Genomic DNA, 24,759 nt, shown 5'->3' on the forward strand with positions numbered 1-24,759 from the left:
GTTCCATGGTCCCAGAATTCCAAGACCTAGTTGGGGTATTCTTAAAGGAAACAGATCTCTAAAGAAAGATGCATCTAACAAGCCTATTGCTAAGTTTTGTCTGAGAAATACCGCCTGATGAACACTAGAGGATCACATGACTCAGAGGAACAGAGTCAGGGCATCTACAATAATACATTCCTTAATGGTTAATAATAATTTCATAGGATTTAAACATCATTTTCTCAAATGTAATAAACTAATTATTCATTAGATACTTACAATAGGTAAGGAACGGCACATTTACTGTGCCAAATACTTCATCAGCTTTCTACTTTGTTGTGCAATTGCTAAATTACGTGGCTATTTCTTCTGTAAGATCAGTATTTTCAGTTCTCTGGTGGCTACATAAGATGATCTGCTCTTGCCATTGCGCTTATCTTAGATGTTCTGTTATTTACCATATTCACTGATACTTTCAAGTCAACTTACCTGACAAGTGGAGGAATTTTTCTGTGTTAACTTACTTATGAATGGTATTTCTGCATTACTCTCAAAGAAATGAGTTGGAAATGGTGAGGTCTGAAGCAGTAAGTTAAGAGCTTTGAAAACGTATACATTATCAAATCTAAAAATATCAATAAATACTGTAATATTTGTGGGGAAATAATTAAAAATTAATTTACCCCATGATAAAAATGCACTGACTAATCTTTCAGGAAGATTTCTTCTTTAAGTTAAAAAGTAAAGTACCAAAACAATTATACATTTAACTCAAATTTAAGAAAAAAACATTATTTAGCTTACAGTTGTGCCTCTGAAATATCACAAGTTTGACTAAGTGGAAAAATCTATCATAATCCCTTAGCTAGGAGACAGTTTTCCCTGCAGTTCAAAAAAACAAACAAACAAAATGGTTCAGTTATATATCCTTTAGCATTCTTCTGCCACTCTTATTTGTTTTGTCTTTATCCTACAATCTTGCTTTTATAATATTTGGTTTCTATGCTCATTTTTATTTAGATTTCTATTTGATATCAGTAAGAGATATCTTTTCCTTTTCTTTACAGTAGTTTTCACCTTCAATTTTGTTATTCATTTTCAACATACAAAAGAGTTTTTCAGATGAGGAACATACAACTGGAAGGGATCTGCTGGATCAGTCCTGCAAACAATGTCAAAGAGAATTACTTAAGTTAATCCTCTGTATACAGACCAAGTTCTATCTTACCGCCACTATTTCAATTAGAAGACTGCTGCAGAACTTCACACTCTTAGGGATTTCTTCCTACTTTTCAGCCTAAGATTTATTTATTCATGGTCAACTGCATCCATTTGTTCTTATGTCAACACTGCCCTTTATCTATTTATAAGTATATTTAAAATACTATTTTAGCTTTTGTTTTGTTAAGGTCAACAAGGTATACTTTTTAAATCTCTTATATGGCATTTTCTCTGTTGCCTGAACATCCTAGTAAACATTTTCTGCACTTTCACTGTTCCAGATCAGATTGCACTAGAGATTTTGCAATGCTATTACTATATTTTTTTTCTATTTGGAAATAATCTCTTAATACCTTGCACATATATCTATAAGGCCCCAAAATCTACAAAATATTGTACCTAAAATTAGTTTATCCTAAAATCAGGTTTTCAAATTGTCACCTTTCTTAATAGAGATCAATAGAGATCTATTAATAGTAACAGATTTCAAAACAGGAAAAAATTACTAACAATTTTTTGTCATGCATAATAATTCACCATTGTTTATATTTTATTGGAACCTACTGTTTTCTAGATAAACTGTTAGATTCGTTGAGTACTAARGCAGTGAAAACAGCATCTACTCACTCTTCTGAGATCACATCTTGATTGACAGGTTTTATAAATAGGATAATCTGGAATATCTTACTTCAAAGCAACCATGTTCAATGCCAAAATGATAAATGGCTATCTATAGTGCCCTAAAAATTTAGGCTTTCAGAAGAGAAACAGAGACGGCAAAAGAATAGTGCTAAAGAGTAAACGTAAAAAAAATTGAGCCACTGAAGTCACCTTGCTGAAACCCGTTGTCTGCAGAACTGAGACACACTGTGCCACTCACTGGCAGTTGTTGCACTGCATAATGAGTGTTTAAAAATTTGATGAAACTCCAGCTTTTTTTTTTTTAATCAAAGGCAATGTCCAGAAACATTCAGTACTAAAGAATTTGTTTATGGCATTGTTTTACAAAAGTTCCTAACAGACAGTGACTATTTTATTGGTGGATGTATCCTTTATTTTATTAATCATGAGGTGTAGTAATCAATGGAATGCTAAAAATAAACTTGTAAAGAAAGAAATCTAGTCTGAAACTTGAATCTGTTGTTTGAAGCAAGTTCAGTGGTCACGGTAACACCAGTTAAAGATTGACTCTTACCCGTTAGCGAAACGGCATGGCTCTCCTAAAAAGGTCACAAATCTTTCAAATATAGGCACCATGTTTTAAATTTTGCACATACAAAATATGTTCATGTCACTCATATTACACAATGTGGCAGTGTTGTAAGTCTGAATATTATTGTCAATTAATGGCAGAGAAAAGAGCCCAAAGCTCACATAAGACTAATGATTGGGACAAATCTTGAAAAGAGACAAATAGTATAAAACGACAGTTTTCCTGTTGCATGTGGTTTTGTGTGTGCATGTGTGAGAGTGCATATAACAAAAGAAATGTTTACGAGCAAGTTCAAATAATAGCCCATCCATTTGTTCTCAGGTTCTTATCCAGCTTCAGTACTAAATGCTTTCATTTTAACTACATGTTAAAATGCAAACTCAAATCCCATATAAACCATTAGTATGTTGACTGGCTTGAACAAATAGGAATTGAGAGTTACTGCCGAGTCTCTTCTTTTTGTTCTACTTGTCAGCCTCTGGGTACGTCGGGTACTTGACTGTCTCAATTTTCTCCTTAACTTTATAGGATGGGTACAGGCCTGTTCTTCCTAATTTCCTATTGATGCCTTTTGAATAACCATCCCAGTGATTTCCAGCTACTCCAATTATATCTCCAGGTTCCATAGGAATTTCATCAGCAGTTCGTGGATGATGAGCATAAATAGCAATCTGGTTGTGGGCATTCTGTCCCCCAAAGTAGTAGATATCATCCAAAGAATGGAAATATGCTGAAGCATCTGGATGCAATGTCTGCATAATTTCATAGGCAACTCGACAGACCTTGGGAATAAGAACACAAGAGAAGTCATAAATATTGTATGTGCCTGTAATATGTCACAGTACTCAACAACTAGTGTGCAACAATTACAATGCACAAAGGAGGATCAAGTTTTGGAATGTCTAGTTTCTTAAAAAAGATGCAATGAAAAAGTAATTGAAAATACTGTATATTTGCTAATTAGAAGCACACAGTTTTTATTAAGAATCCTGCAATCAGATTTGGCAAATAAATAAATGCCTGCTTTTCAAGAAAAACTGAAAATACCCATATTCACATTAACAGTTTTGCTTTTTTTTTTTAAAAAAAAAAAGAATGTTTTGTAGCCAATCAAATGTAAATTTGATTTCCTTTTTTACTAATAATAAAAATTTGATTTTACTTCTTGTTTGTGAAAGTTCTCTCTGCAATAATGGGGCTTTCTTTCCCCCATAAGACCAGTGATAAAATTACGACTGTTTTGTTAGAATTCAGTTGTCTTTCATATTGCCAAGAGTAGTGATGGTAGTGAACAGAAAGATCCRTTTAAATGGCACTGCTCGCTTGCAGATCACATTCTATGAAGGGACTTTTCAGACTGAAAAAAAAGGTCCTTACTATCAGAATCCTGTTGTATATCTCAGAGTTGCCAGAAACACAAAAAGGTTCAAGCTACATCAAAGAAAGCTTATTTCAAAAGCAGTTGGCTAGAAAACTCTTCCAAGTCAGGTGTCTGATTTGGCTACTCTGTTCTTTCTGACTTCCAGTCTGGATTACTATACCTCTCTAATTCCACACAAACAAACATGTAAAGCTCTTGAAAGAGTATTAGCAAATAACAATACAGCAGGGTTCTTCAACAGCAGCATCAAACACTAAAACACTTTTCTCAAGTATATCTCACTATCAACTCTGAATTTTGTGTCAAGTTCATCATCATGGATGTAATTTTCAGAGTTTTCCATAAAAATAATTCAAGATTCTAGTTAAGCAGAAACTATAACCACCCTTTGTGCTAATTTTTCAGTTCCTCAGGATCTACATACTTAATGTTGACAGCTTCTAATCCATGAAAATTTACTGTGCTATCCATGGAAGTGGAGAGAGGGTTTTTTTTAAAGCAATAGACCAAGGCTTTGGCACKCACTCAGAAGAGGTAAAGACCATCTCAAGTAAGTCAGGCAGAGGGAACTACAGTTTTATTTAAATAAAGAAAGAACAGACGAAAAATCTCATTTTAATGTATAATCTTAAATCTGCTGCAGAGATAAGACTTGTATAGAAAAGCCATGTGATGGCTGCACACACATCAACTACTGCAATATTGCTGAAACACAGTGCCAAAGTAGGTTGCTCCCCTTAAGTCCACACTACTTGATTGGCCTTCTTATTTGATTAACAGTATTTTGATGAAACCCCTATTCGTCAGCTATTATTGGTATTCATTTAGTTTTGATACCACAGCCAAGAATCAGTATCGGAGACTTCCTAAAGAGTCTGGTCATATTCACATGTACTATGATTTCTCTCTTTACACCCCTGTAATGAAGATTTTAACTCCTTTTCCTAAGGAAAAGGATTTGGAAAAAATATTAGTATACAACTGATTAATGTCAAAGTCCAAAATCATATTGGGTRTAGATTAGACTACATTTTCATCTTTACTTTTTCTTCATACAAGTTGGGCAAAGGGTGGTCATTAACAGCACAAATTTTGCTTACTTTCAATCCAAAGTAACCATCAAACTATTTCATTGATGATAACATAGGCAAGCACAGTAACAGTAGTTAAAGTGTTAGAAGACCAGAGGATCAAGTTTAAATCCATAAGAGAAATTTCTTAACAGTGGAAAAAAGGCTTACAATCGGTCTCAAAAAAAGCCTTAAGAAAACGCTGTATAGCTCTGCACTGAGGCATGACCAGTAAAATTCTTGYGAAATGATTTTTGAGGGAGTTTGAATTATTTAAGAACAAGAAATTGCCCAGAAGAAATGAACTAGAGAGCTGGATCAAATTCACAGTCACAGCTACTAAGAGTTAAGTCTATTTAATACAGGTTTTCCTAGACTTTAGAAGAATTCTCTGAAGTTCTGGGAAGCCAAACATGTCATTCAGCAAACATCTCTATTGTGAAATGCAGGGTGATGCAGAATGAGGGAAAAAAAGCTCAAGGATACTATGCATCCCAAGGCGACAGTTAAAAGCTGAATGGGGGTTAGGGGAGGGAATGTGAAAGAATGGATCTGAGGACAAAATTGAGCCTGAAGTTCTGGTACTGAAAGAGCAGACTGCAGCAGGAAACAGTAATGGCAATTGCCTTAGCCCAACTGCTCTTCCAGCTTCTTCCTCTAGCAAGAAACACATTGTCAAGAAGCTAAACTGATGCTACCTGATGAAGGTGACCATTACTGTAACATCCATATTATAGATTCAATGGTCACTGATAAAGTTGATTATGACACATTTGTTTTTTCTTCTGCCTTCTCCATTTTCTGATTTACAGAGTCAACACTTGCATTGATGGCGCACCAAAAATCTTTTTCTTAAGGCTTGAGGTTTTAAGATTTTGAAGCAATTACAAATAATCTTATTCACTAAAAAAAAAAAAAAAAAAATCCTTTTGATTCTTTAGTTTTTCTTCTGCATTTCCTGAAGATCTAAAGTTTCCAGCTGGAGAAAGTGAGCTGGAAAAAAGTCTGCATGCCCAAAATCTTACAAATTTTTTTCCAACTAATTGGTCCAGTAGAAGATATAACCTTTACCTTCAGATCTTGTCCCTTTTTGAAAACAACACAGCTACAGCAAAGCAACATTTTATTCAAGAAATTCTTCAGAGTATTCTTTTATATGAAAGTCAATGAAATTACAAATTTGGACACTCAAAGACATTCACGATAGGAAAAGGTGTTACTTTTCAAAAACTGCATTGCATATTATTTGTTAAAATCAAGTATTTTGTAATTAAATATCACTAATATTTAACATTCCCAGCCTCTTTTACTATAATCAATGTATTCAAAAGAGGCAATCAAGGAAAAAGAGAATAAAATTAAAAGAATGACCATTAAACCATAATGATACAAAGAAAGAATTAAGTTCTTAAAGRCATGAATAGGCAACTATATTATTTTGTCACTGTTCTTGAGAAAGTTCTGTATTCTCCATTTTACAAAAGGCACACTAATCACCTAAAACATCTGCTGCCAAAGAACAAAAATAACTCCTCTTAAGAGGAGTTCTGACAATTACGCAGGGATACTAAGCTGTTACTCTCATGCCACTAAACTGCAGAACAGCAGAGTCAACATGACTCACCGAGCTGTTAGTTACAGCAAGGTAGCCATTCTGATTTTCAGTACCTCAGCTGACTTCTCACATCACTTCAGTAGAAACTGGACAGAAGCAGCAGTTTATTAAACATTTTTCTAAAATCTATAGACAACAGTATCAGTCTGCAATCTCAGGAAAGCTGGGTTTTGCAGGGGATCATTTCATTATGTTTAGGCATAACCTTCAGAAAGGAGCTGCTCAAGTTATTTTGTTTAAAGGAGTACTAGGGAGAATAATAGCCAGTAATATTCCTGGCTCATAGAGGAAATGTACCTGCTGCTATACTTGTGGATGGAATGCAGGCTGTTCCCTATGTCCCCACTGACTGAATTGAGTCAATTAGATTAAATGCCCCAAAAGCAATAAAGCTCTCGTGGCTTAATTTAAAGAAAGCCATTGGTACTGCAGAAAGAATCTCAATATCCTACTTTCTTTCATTGTCCAAACTATTTAGGGGTGAATTAAGTTATAGTTAACTACATATTGAGATGACTACATTGGTCTTCCTAAAACAATTACCTGGAAGTCTGTTTCTTTACAGATCAATTATTTATTTTATTTACAGCACTTTACTAAATGTAAAAGCACGCTACAACGGAATACAAAAGCATCWATATTGAAGAAAAGCTCTAAATGTCTAGTCTGATCAAGTAGCATCTCAGCAAAGACCAAGATCTTTGACAGATTTGCACAGAACAAAATAGCAATGGTCCTGTCTCTTACTGTCTTTTATTACAATACTTTAGCAGTAGTACCATAGCTGAAGATGCACTACTCAATACTAAATACATATTCCTCAGCAAATGAGCATAAAGAACAACTTTTTCAAGCTGGCCCTACTTTGAGCATGGGATTATTAACAGAGGACCTCCAGATGCTCCCATCAACCCATATGACTATACATATGCCAATATACTTTAGCATATATTATTCTTTTGAAATTAGTTCAACACTTACAAAAGAAGCTGAAGTTCAGTCCACTGTACAGTATTTTATACTCCATGCAAACAGTTTGCACTTATATTTAAATATACAGGTTTCTTCTATGTTTGTTTATATMCATTGTTTCATTTAAAGAAAAAAAAAATCTAACACTTTCTAAAATCAGAGATACTTAAACACAGTATTGCATAATTTGTTATAGATTTCTTCTTTAAAAAAGTTTTTACCTGAGAGTACATAACTCTTCATTCAGGACATGAACTGTCTATATACTGATGTGCATACGGTGTTTAAGACATATGCGGCCCTAAGTCTTGGCTAATGATCACCTCTTTCACTGAGGTATGCATTCAGTGCATACGCTTCAGCTGCATCTAACGTATAAAAGTGGAACGCTCCTTACAGACTCCTTAGCAATAATTCTTACTTTGGAGTTTATTCATATCATGGTCTGAAGTAGCTTACATTAATAACCTACTAAACATGCCATTAAAGCTATTTTCTTCACAGGATTTGGTGGATGGTGAAAAAGTGTGCCCCCAAAAATTAATTCAGATGCAAGAAGCTTTTCTGTACTTTTTCCTGTTATTGCCATCTTCTTGCCACGGTAATCTGATTAAAAATTCTGGCTGTCAGAGTCAACATATTACCGTATCAGCCATATATTAGTATCACGTTTATTACCCAATTGTCATTAGAGTGCAGAAGATAATTTACATTTGAGGTTATAGAGAATATTTCTTTTTGAAGTTTTTTTTACCTTTCATGTAACTTTCAGTTTTATGTATCTATTTTGACATAATAGTGCAATCACATATGATCAGAAGGCTACCATTTGTAACTGAATTCTTTCCTAACCAGGACTGACACTTAACAGCATGTGTTATAACCATAGGCTAAAAAGTGCTTATTCTTCATTTGATTTCAGTCATCTTCATATATATCCAAATTAAGTGGATATTATATCAGTCAGAAAACATTGCTTTTCTGATTTTTAAAAATCTTGCATTAAACTGCTTTTTATGATATATAAAATCAAATATGTACGTATGATATAACAGGGAGGAGAACACCAACAATGACATTATGTGATTCAGTTTTCCATTGGGCTCCAGCTTATTTCAGCAGGTTGCTCGAGAAAAGCTTATAAGCTTTATAAGCATATAATTATCTGCAACAAGAAGTCTCCGTGGATTACAGTGGTGAGAATTTACATTTACAATGCTGCCACTGGGTTGCTAGAAACATAATTGAGGATAAATTAATGTTCCTTCATACTTTTCCATTACATTCCACGTAACCAACTGAGGCAACAGCAGACATACTTAAGCTGTAGTAGAATGTAACAATGTGTAGAAATGGATGGATACAAGTTATACATTAACTTTATGTGAATTAAGAAGTATTAAATGTGCTTAAAACTATTACTTTTTAAAATGTCTTAACTAAGCTAGTAACTTCAACTGAGAAGTCATCAGCCAGTGCTGAGTCACTTAAGTGTTCACATAACGTACAGAGTCTTTAATTCTTCCATGAAATTTTCATGATAGAGCATTGAGAGTAAGTAGGCGCATACTGACCAGTGAGATTTAGAAGAACTGAAATATACTTTATATTATATGTATGTCACAATTTACCTGTGAGGAAAATGTACAGACCAGGAAGTCTGCTTGAGACAAGAAGTGGATATCCAGAATAACACCTCTTAGGGAGTTTTCAGTGTATCGATTATGAAGTCCTGCTGACCAAGATATGGAGTTATCACTGATAAATTCATAATTTGGATACCTGTGAAAATACAATAGATAGTTAACAGTAAACTCTTATAAGACGAAGTACCATCTTTACTGCAAGGTAAGTTTGTTACGTTAAGTGATTGTCTCCTTTACAAGGTATACACTACAATTTCGATGAACAATATTCACCACTGCTGCCTCCATACATGCCTCATTTTTATCCAGAGAAACAAACAGCTTAAGTCTGAGACTTTACACTGTAAGATACTGTTGTCATATTCTGCTAATCCTACTGATTTTAAATGACAGGTATTCAGATCCTTTGGCTTCCTACACTGCTAAATAGAATATGGGACTGTGCCTTTACTAGGCTTCATTTCTGTTTATTACTGTACTTTAACTAGATACCAAYTATAATATGGTACAAAGAAATCAGTAAACTGTAAGGGGACCTGTTAAATAAATAAATTTAAACCAAAATAAATTGGTTGTCCTTTACAGTTATTAGTGCTCTGTGGAAAAACAGATTTTTCAGTTTACTATCAAAAGGAAATAAAAAAGTGTAAAACTTCGTGTCAATACATTTTTGGCACATCATAACTTAGAAATTCTCAATTTTATGTTAATATAAGCTACAAAGATTTGGATTTTGACTTATAATATTTCTAAAATACAATAACAGTTTTAAAAGCAGAAACATTTTTTTCTAGATGTTAAAAACACTGTCCTTTCTTAGAACATTTTTTTCCCCCTTCACTGGGGAATTGACTGAAATAATCTGCAAAAAGTAATGCAAATTTAAGTTTCGTTCTCTTCCTCCAGCAAAAATAAGCTTTACATAAACAATTTCAAAGATTATAATTATCTTGATATTAAATAGTAATTATAGTTTATACATGAAGTGTAACAAGCATGRCTAAACTGCCAACTACAAAATTTTAACCACAGGGCTAATTATCAGATAATTTAACTACAATGTGTTTGTCAAATTTATAACCAACTTTGTAGCAATTATAAAGCAATACACACATAGCACAGTACTTGAGCCAATATTACATTTGTATGAATGAATCACACTTAGTTTAAATAAATAAATTACAGGGCAGGCCCTGATGCTAGCTACCACTACCACTATATAGAGTTAACTACAGTTAACTCTACAGTTAACTAGTTTTCAAAGCCCAAAAGTCTTGTGCTGAACATCTTTCAAAATAAGGAAGCTTGCATTCAGAGTTCTTGGAAAGATACTGGAGGTAGCACATACCTGTGTACTACAAGCTAGCATGTGCATATTCTGTACATGGGACAGACCCATCATTCTGGCAACCACTTGCAAGAATACTCTAAAGTTATTCTGTACTAAAATAACTGGAAAAACTGTCTTCAGAAATGAAACAGGCAGATAGATTAGGCTTTTCCATCCATCATTAACCAGCCRTTACTACCACATCAGGAAAAAACATTTCAAAAGCAAATCAAAAAGCTTTACGCAAAACTTCACTCTGAAGATAAATTCTAATTCTTCCTCATACAGTTTAATCCTAGAGGTGGTTTTATTAGAATTTCATGTTTCTGAAAAAAATAGCTGCTCTAACACAAAAATAAATACATCTGTGCTAGATATACTAGAGGTAACAAGACAACTTTAAAAGGTGCATTTGATCATGAACGTCAGAGAACGTTCAAGGTGTGGGAGAGGGAGGGGAAGAGAAAGGCGGCAACAATATTATTCATTAAGAATACCTGATAACACCTTTTCTGAGAAGCAATAGTGACATCTGTACCAAGAATTATTTTCCCTAGTATGAAATCTATTACAACAATCTTTTTTTCTTCAACTTCTTTGTGGCTAACATTTTCTTTCAATATCCGATTAGCTCTCAAAATACAACAGATGACAATACAGTATTTCMCATATCCTCTATTTTTGTTTCTGCTGTGTGAACCATATTAGTATGCTTTTTTTAAAAATAATAATAATAATAAAAGAAAAGAAAAAGAAAAAAGAAAAAAGTAGCACAGACCAAAATAGAAGCATGCCATACTTCGCTGTAAAAATTAGCTGCAGAAGAGTGGGTGGGCACTGGTCTTGTTTTAGGGATCGTGCTCTGTGGTGACAAACATGTAGTAGAAGATATCATTACTAGCAACAGTGAATACAGTACACTCCATAGAAAGTTCTTGGCATCACAAATACTGTTAGAATCGATCACTTCCTTTGGATTTCTGAAGAAGAATCCACATGCCAAGGAGAGACAAAATAGAAACCTTCTTGAGGAATCCGATTTCCTACGAGCAAAAGGTCACTCCAATACCTTCAGAAAWAAAGTACAAAAAAGTCTAATGTTGGGTCTAGTAAAAAATCTAATCTAGTATCATGTTTGACAAGAGCATAAGAAATTGATTGCACAAAGCTATCCTTCTCATAACACACTCTCCTTGCAATTGGTAATCTGCAGGTGGAAGGTTTTACAATACCTGCTCCTGTCCAAAAAAAAAAAAGTGTAACACGTAAAGGTAGGCTTGATATCAAAGAATTCAAATATTTTCATTTTCATAGAAAAAGGAATGTTTCCACAAATCCTAGAGTACTCCCTATACTAGTGAAAATAATTTCAAAAATAGCATGCATTTCTTCCGGTTTCTTTCAAATTTGAAGTTCACTACACCACAGAATTATCTATGCGTCTTCTTAAAGCCTCCAACACTGGCTTTAGATTCTATTTAAAGTTATTCTTTATCATGATAATAAAAAAAAAAAAAAAAAAAAAAAGAGAGAGAGAGAGAGAGAGAAATTAAACTCCTAAAGAACCATGGTTTGCTATTGCTTCGTTTATTCCCTTTTCTGTCTGTATTTATATGATGATTAACATAATGCTTACATTGTAAGCTTTATTTAAACACACACAAATCTTGACCRTAATAGGGTCTATTACTAGGATACTCAAATGCTGTGGTAAATGAATAATAAACAAGAGTTCATATTCTTACTGATAGAATCATCTAAATATAATATTCTGTAGGCTCCCTCATATCTTTCTCAAGAAATTGCCTACACATCCTCTTCTCTAACAACAGGAAGGGACCGGACTGTAAGATAAAAACAGAGAATGGAAACTGGCACAATAATGTTTTTTCCTCCTCCACTTATCTAAAAATGATATCTAATTCTTGTTAAGCTAYCTAATAGATTCTTGAAAACTATGTTGAAAGCCAGGCCAGATATTTTTCTAAGAAAGGCAGGGAAAGAAAGGAAATCAGAAGGGAGGGGACAAGATTTGTTCTTTAGTAATCTTTCTCCTTCCTCATTCATCAGTCTCAGACAAACACAGAAACAAAAAAACACAGGTACAAGACTATTTCAAGTTTCAGTTGGTGTGAGAGGCCATTCAGCTGGCTATTTAACAGGTTATAGCTGAACTGAAAAACCAGGGCAAGCCCCAGGTCCCCATTCGCAGCACAAGGCGATTCAGGACCCATCCAGAACAGGTAATGAAAGTTTTGTTCCCTTAGAAAGCGGAGCGTGAGCRTACATGCATGCGAATGAGCATACAGACGGAGCAAGAAATACCGTGTTTGTCCAGGCCTTGTTCCAACAGCGTATGAGCTGCTCATCAGGCCCAAGAACTTTGAAGCACTCCTAGATCTACAGATTACTACCGTGTTGGGGTTTGGAGGGTCTTTTTGTTTGCTTGTTTGTTTGTTTTTGTGCAAAAGCAAAAAAGTTAAGTCTATTACATAAGGAGAAAAGATGTTTAACTTGCAATGGTGAAAGAAAGGGAACAACAATGAAATACAGTGAAAAAAACTTTCAAAGTGTTGGAAAAAAAAATGAAGCTCACGAGGTAGGGAATTAACTGCAACTTGAAAAAGTAAAGTACAGATAACATTATAGGTGAACAGCCTGAAGGGAAGATTTTAATTTATTGAATTTTACTACGCMTATAGTAGAGAACAAGATCTAAAAGATTCATATAATAAAACAGAAGAGTATTAAATATGCTTCCTGAATWACTTGTGTGTGTCCAGCTGCATTATTCTGAGTGCTTCTATCCAGAGAGAGAAGATACTGTCAATAACATTATGGACTAGAAACAGGTATACTGGAAAGTTCAAAACACTGGATGATTTAATGACTTTTTCAAGCACAGAGAAAAGGCAATTTGTAGTATTCCTAAAATATACCCTGTCCTCTGGCCTACCAAAAGTTGTCAAGTATTTTATCCCATAAYGATTACAGCCCAACTATGCTACTTTCTAATCACACTGCTCAATATCACCTCCATTCTGAAAACATATCACAGTTGTGGATTTTTTTTTGGGGGGGGGGGGGGGGGTTGGAAGGTAGGTGGGTGGGAATCACTCACACTCCTACAAACTGATACTATAGACTCCACTGTCTTTCCTATCAAACTTGCAGTTAGTAAGCCTCTATGATGGCAAAAGAAGCTTCTGAAACTCAAATCAAATTATAATTTCCATGACTATAAGTAGTTTGATACCTTTCTCCTAACTGATACATCCACTCATCTTTACATTAATTTACTTCTAGAACTTCATGATCATTATTTAAATGCCAGYGTTGTTTTGCAGCCACACATCTTTATATAAATGAGAGATTAATACCTAGTAGTTACTAACATTACTACAGCTATTAATGAATGCAGCAAAAGCTATTGCAGGATAGTGTGACAATTGTTTCTATTAAAGCTTGGTAGTGCAGCATAACGAGAAGTTTAAACTTTTCTAGCAAAGTGTCAAGTAATTTGTAGTTCTCCTTACAARAGGGGAAAGAAAAGATGCCTTGATCCCAGAGTCTGACTTCAGGTGTCCTCAGATGCTGAGGTATCAAATATTTTCTTGCCTTTTATGAGATCATAGGAAGTCTCAAATGCCTTCTACTCTACTGCAAGCAACAGTTGCATGCAAACAACTTAGAAAATTATGTTTCAGTGTAAACTRTAACACACTAAAAACTTAGGAACAATATAACAAAAAAAATTCATAACTAAAAGATTCTAGACTTTTAAAGTATAGAAAGGAAATGCTACATTAATGGGCTATATATTTTTATAAATAATATAATACAAAAAAATACAAATTAAATAAAAATACAATTTGGAATACATCTTGAACTGCCTCAGAAACTGTAATGCTTAAAAAAAAATTCAGCAGTAGTTTTGTTGCTACAGAAGACTTGGGTCCCTGTGTTTGTACACATAGTATAATATTATTACAGACAAAGCTAAAGAACACAGTGCTAAGGTTTCAAAATTTGAACACAAAAAAATACATACCTGAGATTGTCCTAAATAATTACTGCTTTAGCATAATAGAATTTGATATTGGTGTAACAATGTCATTGAATTTAATATTATAACTTCAATTTTGTATTACCTGTCTTTTCATTGTTCAGATTTGCACTTAAATGTTATCACATTTTTTCTGCTACTGTTCTTTTCTCTACACATACAAAAAAAGGAAGGATTAGATTGCCATCATCTGGAGGTGTATATGTTGGTTTAGTTTTTTCAGAACATCATAATTTTAAACAGCAGGCCTTTTCAGATATGAAAGACAAATAGAAATAGCACAATTGAAATATACAGATGCACAAAGCTGTAAGAAAATTCCTCTGCTACAAAATAAGATTTTTAGCTTACCTTGCACATATGCCAAAGAAAATTTATAACCAAGTGTGTTATTTTAGAGATGCTTTTCCAAGCATGTCTACTAAGAATAAAACAGTTTGAAGTTTGCCATTTTTGAGTTACCTTGATTTTTTAAAAAGCTTGATTTCCTTGCCTGAAGGAAAAGAATATTCTTTTGTTCAAGGGAGATAAAATYTTGGAAATAGAGATAAGTGCTACTCAGTAGACAAATAAATGCTACTCAAAAGACATATTAGCTTGTACTCAGTAACATTTGTGTTTAAATTCAACACATCTGAAGTACTTTTGCTGGTTTCCACAGTCAAGGCAATAAGCATTTGAGAAATTTGTTGTCAGTGACACCATAMGTCAATCAATCAATAAATGAAGATATGGCTAAATAAGGAATATTATTCTTCTACACGCATCTTTTTTTTCCTACAAGAAAGAAAGTTTTGCTATCTCAGCGACACTTCACAAAATGTGCAACTTAATGACTTACAGGTCCTGTTTGGAATAAATGGATGCATACTGCACATTTTGGGGGCTTGAACAGTTATATTATCTTTTAGTTTAGCTACAGCTAGGATAGGTTCTCACTGCCATATTCTAGAGTGCTAGAAGAGGACAAAACATCAAAAGAGGGATAGAGACAATGTTACAGACTGTTAATCCCAGCTATACTTAAGGATAAACTCAACATTTATCCTACAGGTAGGATGAAAAAAACAGCCTAAGTAGTCAGTATAGAAGTTTTTCTGAAAAAGACATCAGAATTCTCTCAAACGATTTGTAATAATTTCTCTGGCAACTATTCACAAAGACTTATGATTTGGACAGGTGAAAATTCTTAATACATTAACCAATTTTAAAAATATTCCTGAACAGTTTCTTTTTAATTTGTATGTTCTATAAAGTTAGTTATATTTATTATATAWATTGTTGCTCCCTTTCTAAAGCATTAGTTTATTTTTGACTAGTGTAAGATATCTTACTCAACTCTTGGCTTTAGCTTTACACTTAGGTAAGCACACCGAGGAGAAAGGTGGGGAAGGGGAGAAGTTAGCCAAGAAAAGGAATTCTACAAKAAAATAAAAGTCACTGGAAACCGAAATGCAATCTTATCTATATGAATGATAGCAAAAGTAACTACACTAAGATTCACACCCACAACAGTCAAAGATCATAAATTTAACCAGAAGGAACAAACTACTGTGTCAATGTCATCTGCTTACTTGGATTTTGCCTCTTGCAACAGTGAAGGATCATCTGTAGCCAAATACACTCTTTTTTTGTCAACGTGCATTCTGCGGGCAAGAAGTTCAAACCGTTCTTCAACATGTACCATATATTCTTCAATGGGATGAAATGCTGCCTCTGTTCCTACTTTGTCTGTCCTTCGGACATGAACGCTGAAAAAGGGCGGAAATTAAGAAATCAATTTATAAATATAATAGATATATTAGCAACAGAAATTTTAAATTTATCTTTACACCTGCACCTCTAGAATGCTTATTAAGTTGAATTCCCACGTGAAAAAGAAGGATTAGAAGTCAGTGGTCTCCATAAGGACACTCTAACTTACGGAATAATTAGCTGGAAAATCTGAAAGACATTCGAAACTGTTTTTAACAATAGGAAATTAGCTGTTGAGTCTGTTCTTGAAACATTACCTTGCAAGGAAAGCAAAGGGTAACAAAGAAAAGGATGAAGAAGATTTAATTATAGCAYATAGAGTATTCCTTCTATGCAGGAGCCTACATAATTAGGCATGGCTAGATAATACTTTTTGAATAAACTTCAAAAGCAAAGTATTCTCATCATGGATATATTGGGGTACCACTTCCAAGGCATGATTTGAATGAAGGCGGTAAAGACACATCTTCCTCTGACGCCTGAAATCTAGAAAGTTTTCAAATCTGCCAGTGGTGAGGYAGGCCTACTGGGTCTATGGTCAGAAGCCAGTAAAAAACCTAACATTTGTGTACAATTACTGTGTACTCCTCAAACAAGAAAGATTAAAGATTGAAGGAAATTTGTGATAAAAGGAAGCAATCTGTGCAGGCAGCAGCAAATCTTTTTCATGTTACATGTTTCTTCCACAAGCTGTTCTTCATTGCCCATAGGTTCTTTCCTTCTCCCCATAACTTCAAATACAGTCTTTTCCAATCCTTTGCTGCTGCTACTATACGCTAAGAAACAACAATAGTGAAACCATCAGCAGAGGATGGCAAGGCACATACCACATTCAGGTGTGGCCAACAATAAAAACAGATACGGAATCTGGAACATAAAATGTAGGTTTAGCGTTTTTTCCTCAAATATAAAGGCTATGTACACTTGAAAAAAATATACAGTATACAGACATATAAGTTCCTACAATATAAACTGCAAAGCAAATACCTGAATGAAATTCCATATTACACTTTTAGACGTGGAATGAAATTTAAATAAACCTTCTGCTGAGCCTCCATTTAGATATCTCTGCATACCTATCCATACACACATGCGCTTTAAAGAAGTACTTGAGATCAATTTGTATTATGCACAGTTAAAAAATAAAGTCTTTATTTAGAAAGCACCCTCCATTCCCACAAAATGCTTGAGGTTCTCATATTAYTGTCATAAAACGGTTTCTCACAAACAGGAGACACCATACACACACATTAAAGCACAGGCATTTAAAAATARTATTAAATACCTACCCAATCACTGGATGCTTGAAACCAAGTTTCCTTGTGGCTTCCTCTATTTCTTTTTCTAACCAAGGTTGTGGACGAATTAAGTATTTGACAAACTGTGAGACCCACCACACTGCAGGATCCCCATGGACACGAATTAACCTGTCAGCCAGGTCTTCAGGAATAGCCAAGGGTAAGTAAGGTGGCCGTGGATGTAAACTGTCAACGATGGGAAGTTCCACCACCTGGACATCCTTATCATTAGCCTCACCTGTGATATAATAAATATTAGGATGAGTCCAGTGGTTCATTTTAATAATAAACTTCACAATTTGTATGTAACAATCCAAACATATCAGCTAAAGAGTATCTTCAACGCCAAAAAGACTACCTAGCCCCCACTACACTTTTTTAAAAATGTCATTTAAAATCACAGTTTTAGACTAGACTGCTGTATGAACTGTATCGAACAATCTATCTTACTAGAAAAAAGTTGAAGGTCCTTGAATTCTTAGCAGCTGGTAACTAATAAAATGTGTTCCTTTTAATACATTAAAATCCTTTTTATACATCACTACCAACCAGTTTGTGCTAAGGTTTACTTGGACATAATTTGTTATTAAAAATGCACAAAATTCAGTTGCTTGTTCAGAAATAAACAGAGAAATATTTTAAGGCTTAAGAAACTTAAAAATAACTAAATAGTCCTGCTTTTTTTTTTTTTTTTTTTTTTTTTTTTTTTTTTTGTTTAGGAGTAGTTTTCAATTACCCTTAGTTTTCTTAACTATGATATTACATTACTTTGCACCTTAGCTTTTCAGACATTAATAGAATCATTGGAATTAGCTACTGTGCTGTCAGAAGGACAGAGAGAGAAAATTCCTGTCTTGAAGAACTTGTTCTTGAAGAACTTGAACTACAAAGGTAAGCAAACCTGTAGGTCAAGGAAAACAGCCAAGCACTATACAGCTATGTGATTTACTTATAAAGTAAGAATTTATCTGTTCAGTACTAACTAATTGAAGTAGAATATACAGAGATGTTTTAGATAAAACTTTCTTTTAAAGTTCAATAGCCACTAACCATTCTTTTAAATTATAGTTTTTACAAATTACACAAATTAAGTGTCTGCATAATTCAAGGTTATTTTCATATACTGAAACAAATCACTCTAGATAAGACTTCTAATTCGCTCATTTGCTTTAAAGGACATTCTCCAGTGAAGATGGTTAGTTCTCTGGTTAATGCTCACCAACCAGGAAATAAAACATGTAATTGTCAATGACCAGTGAAACAAAAATCAACTCAATGCAAGGATAACAAGTCTTAAGGAAAATTACAAATCCCCAAGTTTTAAACTCTTTCATGTGCATGAAAATCTCTTCAGTAGATTTCTCACAAAGTCCTAGAAATGCAACAATCACACTACTAAGACATATATTGGCAGAATATTCCACTAACACTACAGAGTTTGCCAAGATTAGTAGTAAAAATTCAGCAGTAACTCTTCAAGATACAGGCATTTAAGGATCTTGTTTGTTATGGTCTGGTATATTTTCAACTAATTTTTAAGAGATATGGAAAATTTGTCTTGAAACCTGTGTCTGTATCTTAATATTTCAGCACTATGTTGTATTAACACCATTACAAAGGGATTCTTTAGAAGAATTTCCCATAAAATGTGTACTGTAGATATGGATGATATTATTCAATTCAAGGAAGCTATTCATAATTTTACCATCTGTTATGCCATGCTTACAGGAAAAAGAATAGCCATGAATCTAGTAAAAATAATGATTCTAGTAAAAATATTGAGTATTTAAGTTTTCTTATAATATGATAGATAATGTTTATCAGCATGTCTTCAGAAAGCTGTAATAAAGAACTGACTTGGAATTAAAGAAAAAAAAAAGCATTGATAAATTTTTCTCAAAATTAAGTCTGTACCTTTGCCAATAGTTTCCTTTCTTTTTAGTAAGACAAATGGCTTAAAAACATTTGTTTGTAGTACACTCACAATTCTCGAGAAGCAGGATACAAAACAGCAGACAAGAAAGCCTGAAGCTTGCTTAATAAAATGAAGATAGCTCCATAAAATTAATCATATGTATTCAGAAGAGGAATTCTCCTCAAATACCTATCAGAGATCAAATTTTGAGTGACATAGCTACATTTAGTTTCTGGAGTAAAAAGTTGAAAGTATAATTTTTTTTCCTAAATAAATCTTGTTTTGTTATTGTTTGCTGTGTTCATTAAATTTAAGAAATGGAAAGTACTTTAGCCGAGATCATTTATCAGCATATCAGTTCTCATTTATTTGTGATTATGTTCACAAGACTGATGAATTTATGGTAGGAAGTGAAACACTTCGTGACGTCTGCTTGCTTGGCTAGTTGCATAAAAATAACTACAACTGAGCTAATGTAATCGAGTCTGCAACTATCACAAGGAATCAGAAGGCTGGCACACCTTTATTCTGTTAACACTAACCTTTCTTTCATGCCTCTGCATTAAAATGAAAAAGAAAGATCCTCCTGTTGTGGGAAGATATTAGGAACTTTTTTTTTTTTTTTTTTTTTTATCTCCACTTGGTGTAGATATCCCCACTTAATCTGTAAATGATGTACATATTCTCTACTATTCTCCTCTATTCTTCCTTCTCTCCAGCTTGACTAATACTATACTGGACTAATCCTTTAAAAGTTATACTATTCATTAGCTATAACATTCACAGCTAAGTTTTTATACTGCTTATAGCAGAAATCAATCTAAGTAAAACATAAGCTTATCAAAAATTTCATACCTGATTCAGTGTGCAGTTTTGTTTTGTTTTTTTTTTTAATGTTAGAACTACAAAAATTCTTTGTAGAAAATTTCCCTTCTTGAAGTACACATGACATAACACTTAGTAGCCAACTTGCTAACTAAGGAACAAATATGGGAAGCACAGTGCTATCAGTCATCTGGAAACAGTTCTATCAATACCATTGCTTTTAGCTAGAGAATATGAGATTGAAAACTGATCTGGGTCTCTTGTAGTATTCTAGAGAAAATTTTCAGTGTTTCTTGAAAGATTCCTAGTAGGCAAGTTTTTTAAGTTTTTTTTTTTTTTTTTTTTTTTTGGAATAAATCTAGAACCGATCTCCAATTTTCACCTGGCATGGTTTAAAAAGCTTTCATGGAAATGTTAATTAATGTAAGATATTGTTTTAGTTTACTGAAAAAAGATAGGCAGATAAAAAATAATATACAAAAAAGCCCCAATAATATAATGAATAACCAAGCCTTACCCAGACTGAGAGGCAAACATATACACTAAAAAATACTAAGTTACATTCTTGACTGATACAAATTGTAGTCATTCCACTGAAGACCATGAAGTTGGATTAAATGTACAGAATGATCTGTTTACCTACACATTTCCAGAGGGGTTTTTCGTTATGTATTCACCAAATTTTAAAATAATTCCGTTCTTCCATTTCCCAGTTGTATTTTGTCAAATACATACTGCTCTCCCCCTACACACACACAAAAATCCATACAATTGCTTATATCCTTCTCGCAAGTTGTTAGTTAGAATCACAGAACAATTAGATAAATTGTAGATCAGTCAGGTCCAAAACCCTGCTTAATGCAGCGCCAGCTCTGAAGCTTGATCATAGAATCATGAAATTATTTAGGCTGGAAGGTATCACTACAGGTGTTAGAGGTCACTTACATTTCAGTAATTCTTCAAGCTACTTTTTCTAATGTGATGTATTTTGCTTTTATAGATGCCAAATTTTGCATCTATAATTCTATTTACAGCTCATTTAATTTTCTTATGATTCTAGGTGCTATTTCTAGGTGCTGAATTCTCACAAGGCTCTCYACTGTCTTGCTGGCTACTGCAAATGTACTGCAAACAAAACAGGTTGATGCTTCATCAATTTCAGTATTTAATGCTTTCCTTCACAAAGCAGACAGAAGAATAGCTATCGGAAACTAGGCAATATTCTTCCGTATTATGCTATTTATGAATTGGCAACTAGTTCAGAAGAAACAAAAAGTATGCTTTTACCTGTTCTATATTACAGACTACATCTCCTACAACTATTTTTTAGCACATATTCAAATATCATTATGGTACTCACCCAGTAAGGACTTCATGCCATGGCTGAATTATAAAATGGAATTAAAATGAAATTAAGAACCTTATTTTACTTTTAAAATAGTTAGCTAATATAAAAATATAATTTAAATGAGTTCATCCCCTTATATTTCTATCTGCGATGTTTTGCTAAGATTGTGCTTTACATTTACACTTTACATTTATTTTTTTTATTATTATTATTATTACATGAATACATTTTTAATGTGTCTTTGAAATTGTATCTGGATTACTTTACTCACAACAGATTGACAGGTACAGTGTTGTCAACAAAACCTATGGTTTTGGGGGGACGGGGCTGGGAAAAAAGAAAAAGAAAAAAAAAGAAAAAAGATAGCATTCCTATTTCTGTTCCAGCACAATGCTGCCTTCCAGAGCTTTTAAACTACCAATGATCTTATAAGCACAAGTTCCACTGATTTTCAATAGGATTTATTTTCCTACACCATTTTGGCACCTACCCATAATAAAAAATACAAAGATTAACAGTGATCTTTCCTGTGCTAATAAGCAAAGGGATTTCAATGCATGTTTTCCCTCTTTGACCTAATGAAAACATGAATTGAGAGTGTGGATTTTTACCTTCGAAATAGTTATGTCTCAAACAAAAATAAAGCAGCAGCACCTACTGACAGCTTTGAGGGCCTCCACTCCCTTTTTAATCAGCTCAGCTAAGCTGCATTATACTTAAGTAGCTGTTTGTTTCACTCTTGAAAATCTCTTATTGCTTAAACACTATAAACTTTTTATGGCCATTGATAAGTCATTTTGAGAGAACGTTAAAATATAGAGATTCTCCCCTCCTCAATCATTTAGATACCCAGCATGCCAACTTAAAAGGTTACAGATGAGGTGTTTGATTCCACAAATGGATTGCATACAATAGCCAGTGAAGGTGTTTTCAGTGCAATGTCAAACAGCAGAATTCAAGAAGTTTACTAGTAATTTATTTCTTTGTATATTTATGTAGTGAAACTGCTCTTGAACAATGTCTCTTTTCATCCTAACAGCCTATACGAATGGGGAACCTGTCTAGGAAGAGCTCAAGCTCCCTGTCAGAAAATGTCATAAAACATATTTGCAAAGGCAAATGTATATTTTTAAATACAAAGTTCTGTTTGCTATCCATGCTTAGTCATTTCTCCAAACAGTAATCCAAGTTGACCATTTAAAAGTAAGATCTTATGTATGCATATCTAGACATTAGTTTGGAAAATATGTAAGAGATCTGTATAGTAATATTTAAGAAAAACTAATTTCAGATTTAGCTTGAAACAACTACACTGAAAATGATTCTCTGTTTCAGTCTAACGTTAATTACTGTATCCTCAAAATACTTCCTCTGAATTGCATTTTCTGGAATAGAAGATAAACAGCTTATTTTTATAATAGTCCTTCAACAGCTGCAGGAACTTACCTTCAGCTGATCTCCAGCAGGCAATTGCTAACTGGACATATGCACAAGTTAGTAACAGGAATGTCTGCGCATGCAAAGAACAAGACTGCCTCAAGAAGACTTACTGTCTTTTTGAGCAAGTGGTTTATAACTTCGGCTCCCTATCTTATTTTGTTCTACATTTAAAGATTTGAAACACTGGCCAAGAGCATATCTTCAAATAAATTAGTAAAAATGCTTTCACATGCAAGTCCAGATGGAATACAACCCTCAAGGCGCACAGACAAAAAGAGGCTTTAGTTAGTCATAAATAAAACAGCAGAGAATAAAAGTGCTACGCAAAGTGCAGTTCATAGCAGAGAGGCATACATCATCTGAACAGGGCAGTTGAAAAAAAAAAGCAGAGAATGAGGGATACATGGTACTTACTACAGTCTACTAACAACAAAAACTGAAAAATAAGAGTGTAACTCTCCTGAAGTACCATGAAAGGAAAATTTTCTGATTTTAAGTCACAGAGTGTATGCACATTTTCAAGTGATCTACCATTTGAGGACAGAATTTGATTTTCCAAAGAAAGTAAGAGAAAACTGTAATGCAAGAAGAAATAAAACTCACATAAAAATATAACATTCTTCTCCATAACTATTACAATAACATAGTATCATATTAGTTTCCACACTACTAGAAACTTTTAAAAAGTTACTGCTTCTTATAGTAGTTAGGGACATGCACAAAAAAACTGTCTGAGATATGTCTTAAAATGTAAGCAGTAGCAGATAAAGGAAATCAGCTCTAATGATTTCTCTGCTAAACATGTTAGATAGCATTCACAAAGATGTAATGTCAGAAATATGAGACTCTCATAAAGGTTGTTTTTCTTAGAATTTCATATGAAGTTTTAACAAAATAAATTTATCTTCCAATGTACGTAGAAGATGAAGGTAATAACATATAGGTTTTAAAGCTTCTTAGCTGTTTTGAAACACTAAGAAGAAATCAGTGTGCTGAGGACCTAAAGACTGAGAAACAGAAATACAAAATGTAAGCAGTGATTGCAGTCTTAAAAGTCTTGGTAGAGCTTTTAATGATTTTACATGATAAAGAATAAAATTCAGCACCATTTCACTACTTAGTTGATTCTTCATGTCTAAAAGAATATACAATAAAAACATCTTTTCAGTATTAAAAGTATGACATTCTGAATATATACAAGAAATAGATCCTAGCTGACATGTTTTTTATTCATTACTCAAATGCAGAAAAGAACCCTTTAGAATTTCACAGATTTATACTGACATGAACGAAATATCCAGCTTTGAACTATAGGCTTACTACAGGCTAATAAAAAGAACAAGTCCACATAAAATGATATGTTCCCAAGTATCAGAATGATTCTCCACAGTGCTGGGCCTTGCTCTGAGCCACCTTTCTCCCACCTGGAAATAGTAGTAATAGTTTTCAAGATATAGGTCTTGACCACAGTCCCCAAAGGCCGAACCTCATAGGATTTGGATGAAATATTTTCATCAATTCAATCTGATCTCACAGCTGTCAGTTGGGATTACCCTTATTCAAAGATTACTTAGATGTAAGCAATATTACTTAACCATAATATAACTGCTGACATTGTAATGGTTAGTATAATGCATTATAGAATAACTTAAAAATTGAATACAGGTGATAATTTCTCCAAA

The 24,759-nt window shown here is 33.6% G+C and overlaps 1 protein-coding gene across 4 annotated transcripts in view; it reads right to left on the reverse strand.

Moving 5' to 3' along the window:
• Window positions 1-2,172: 2,172 nt before the first annotated feature.
• FUT8 (fucosyltransferase 8) overlaps window positions 2,173-24,759 on the reverse strand; it is a 121,600-nt gene continuing 99,013 nt past the window's right edge. For all 4 annotated transcript variants that reach the window (XM_085305563.1, XM_085305555.1, XM_085305580.1 and 1 more), the window contains 4 exons: window positions 17,541-17,787; window positions 16,071-16,247; window positions 9,086-9,236; window positions 2,173-3,198 (listed from right to left, as the gene is read on the reverse strand). In XM_085305563.1, coding sequence (XP_085161689.1) covers window positions 2,881-3,198; window positions 9,086-9,236; window positions 16,071-16,247; window positions 17,541-17,787 — 893 coding nt within the window. In that variant the 3' untranslated portion in view covers window positions 2,173-2,880. The remainder of the gene's footprint in view (window positions 3,199-9,085; window positions 9,237-16,070; window positions 16,248-17,540; window positions 17,788-24,759) is intronic.

This window comes from Rhea americana, unplaced genomic scaffold, assembly GCF_003343005.1.
Source record: "Rhea americana isolate MKP2758 unplaced genomic scaffold, rheAme1 scaffold_102, whole genome shotgun sequence".
Classification (NCBI taxonomy): Eukaryota; Metazoa; Chordata; class Aves; order Rheiformes; family Rheidae; genus Rhea; species Rhea americana.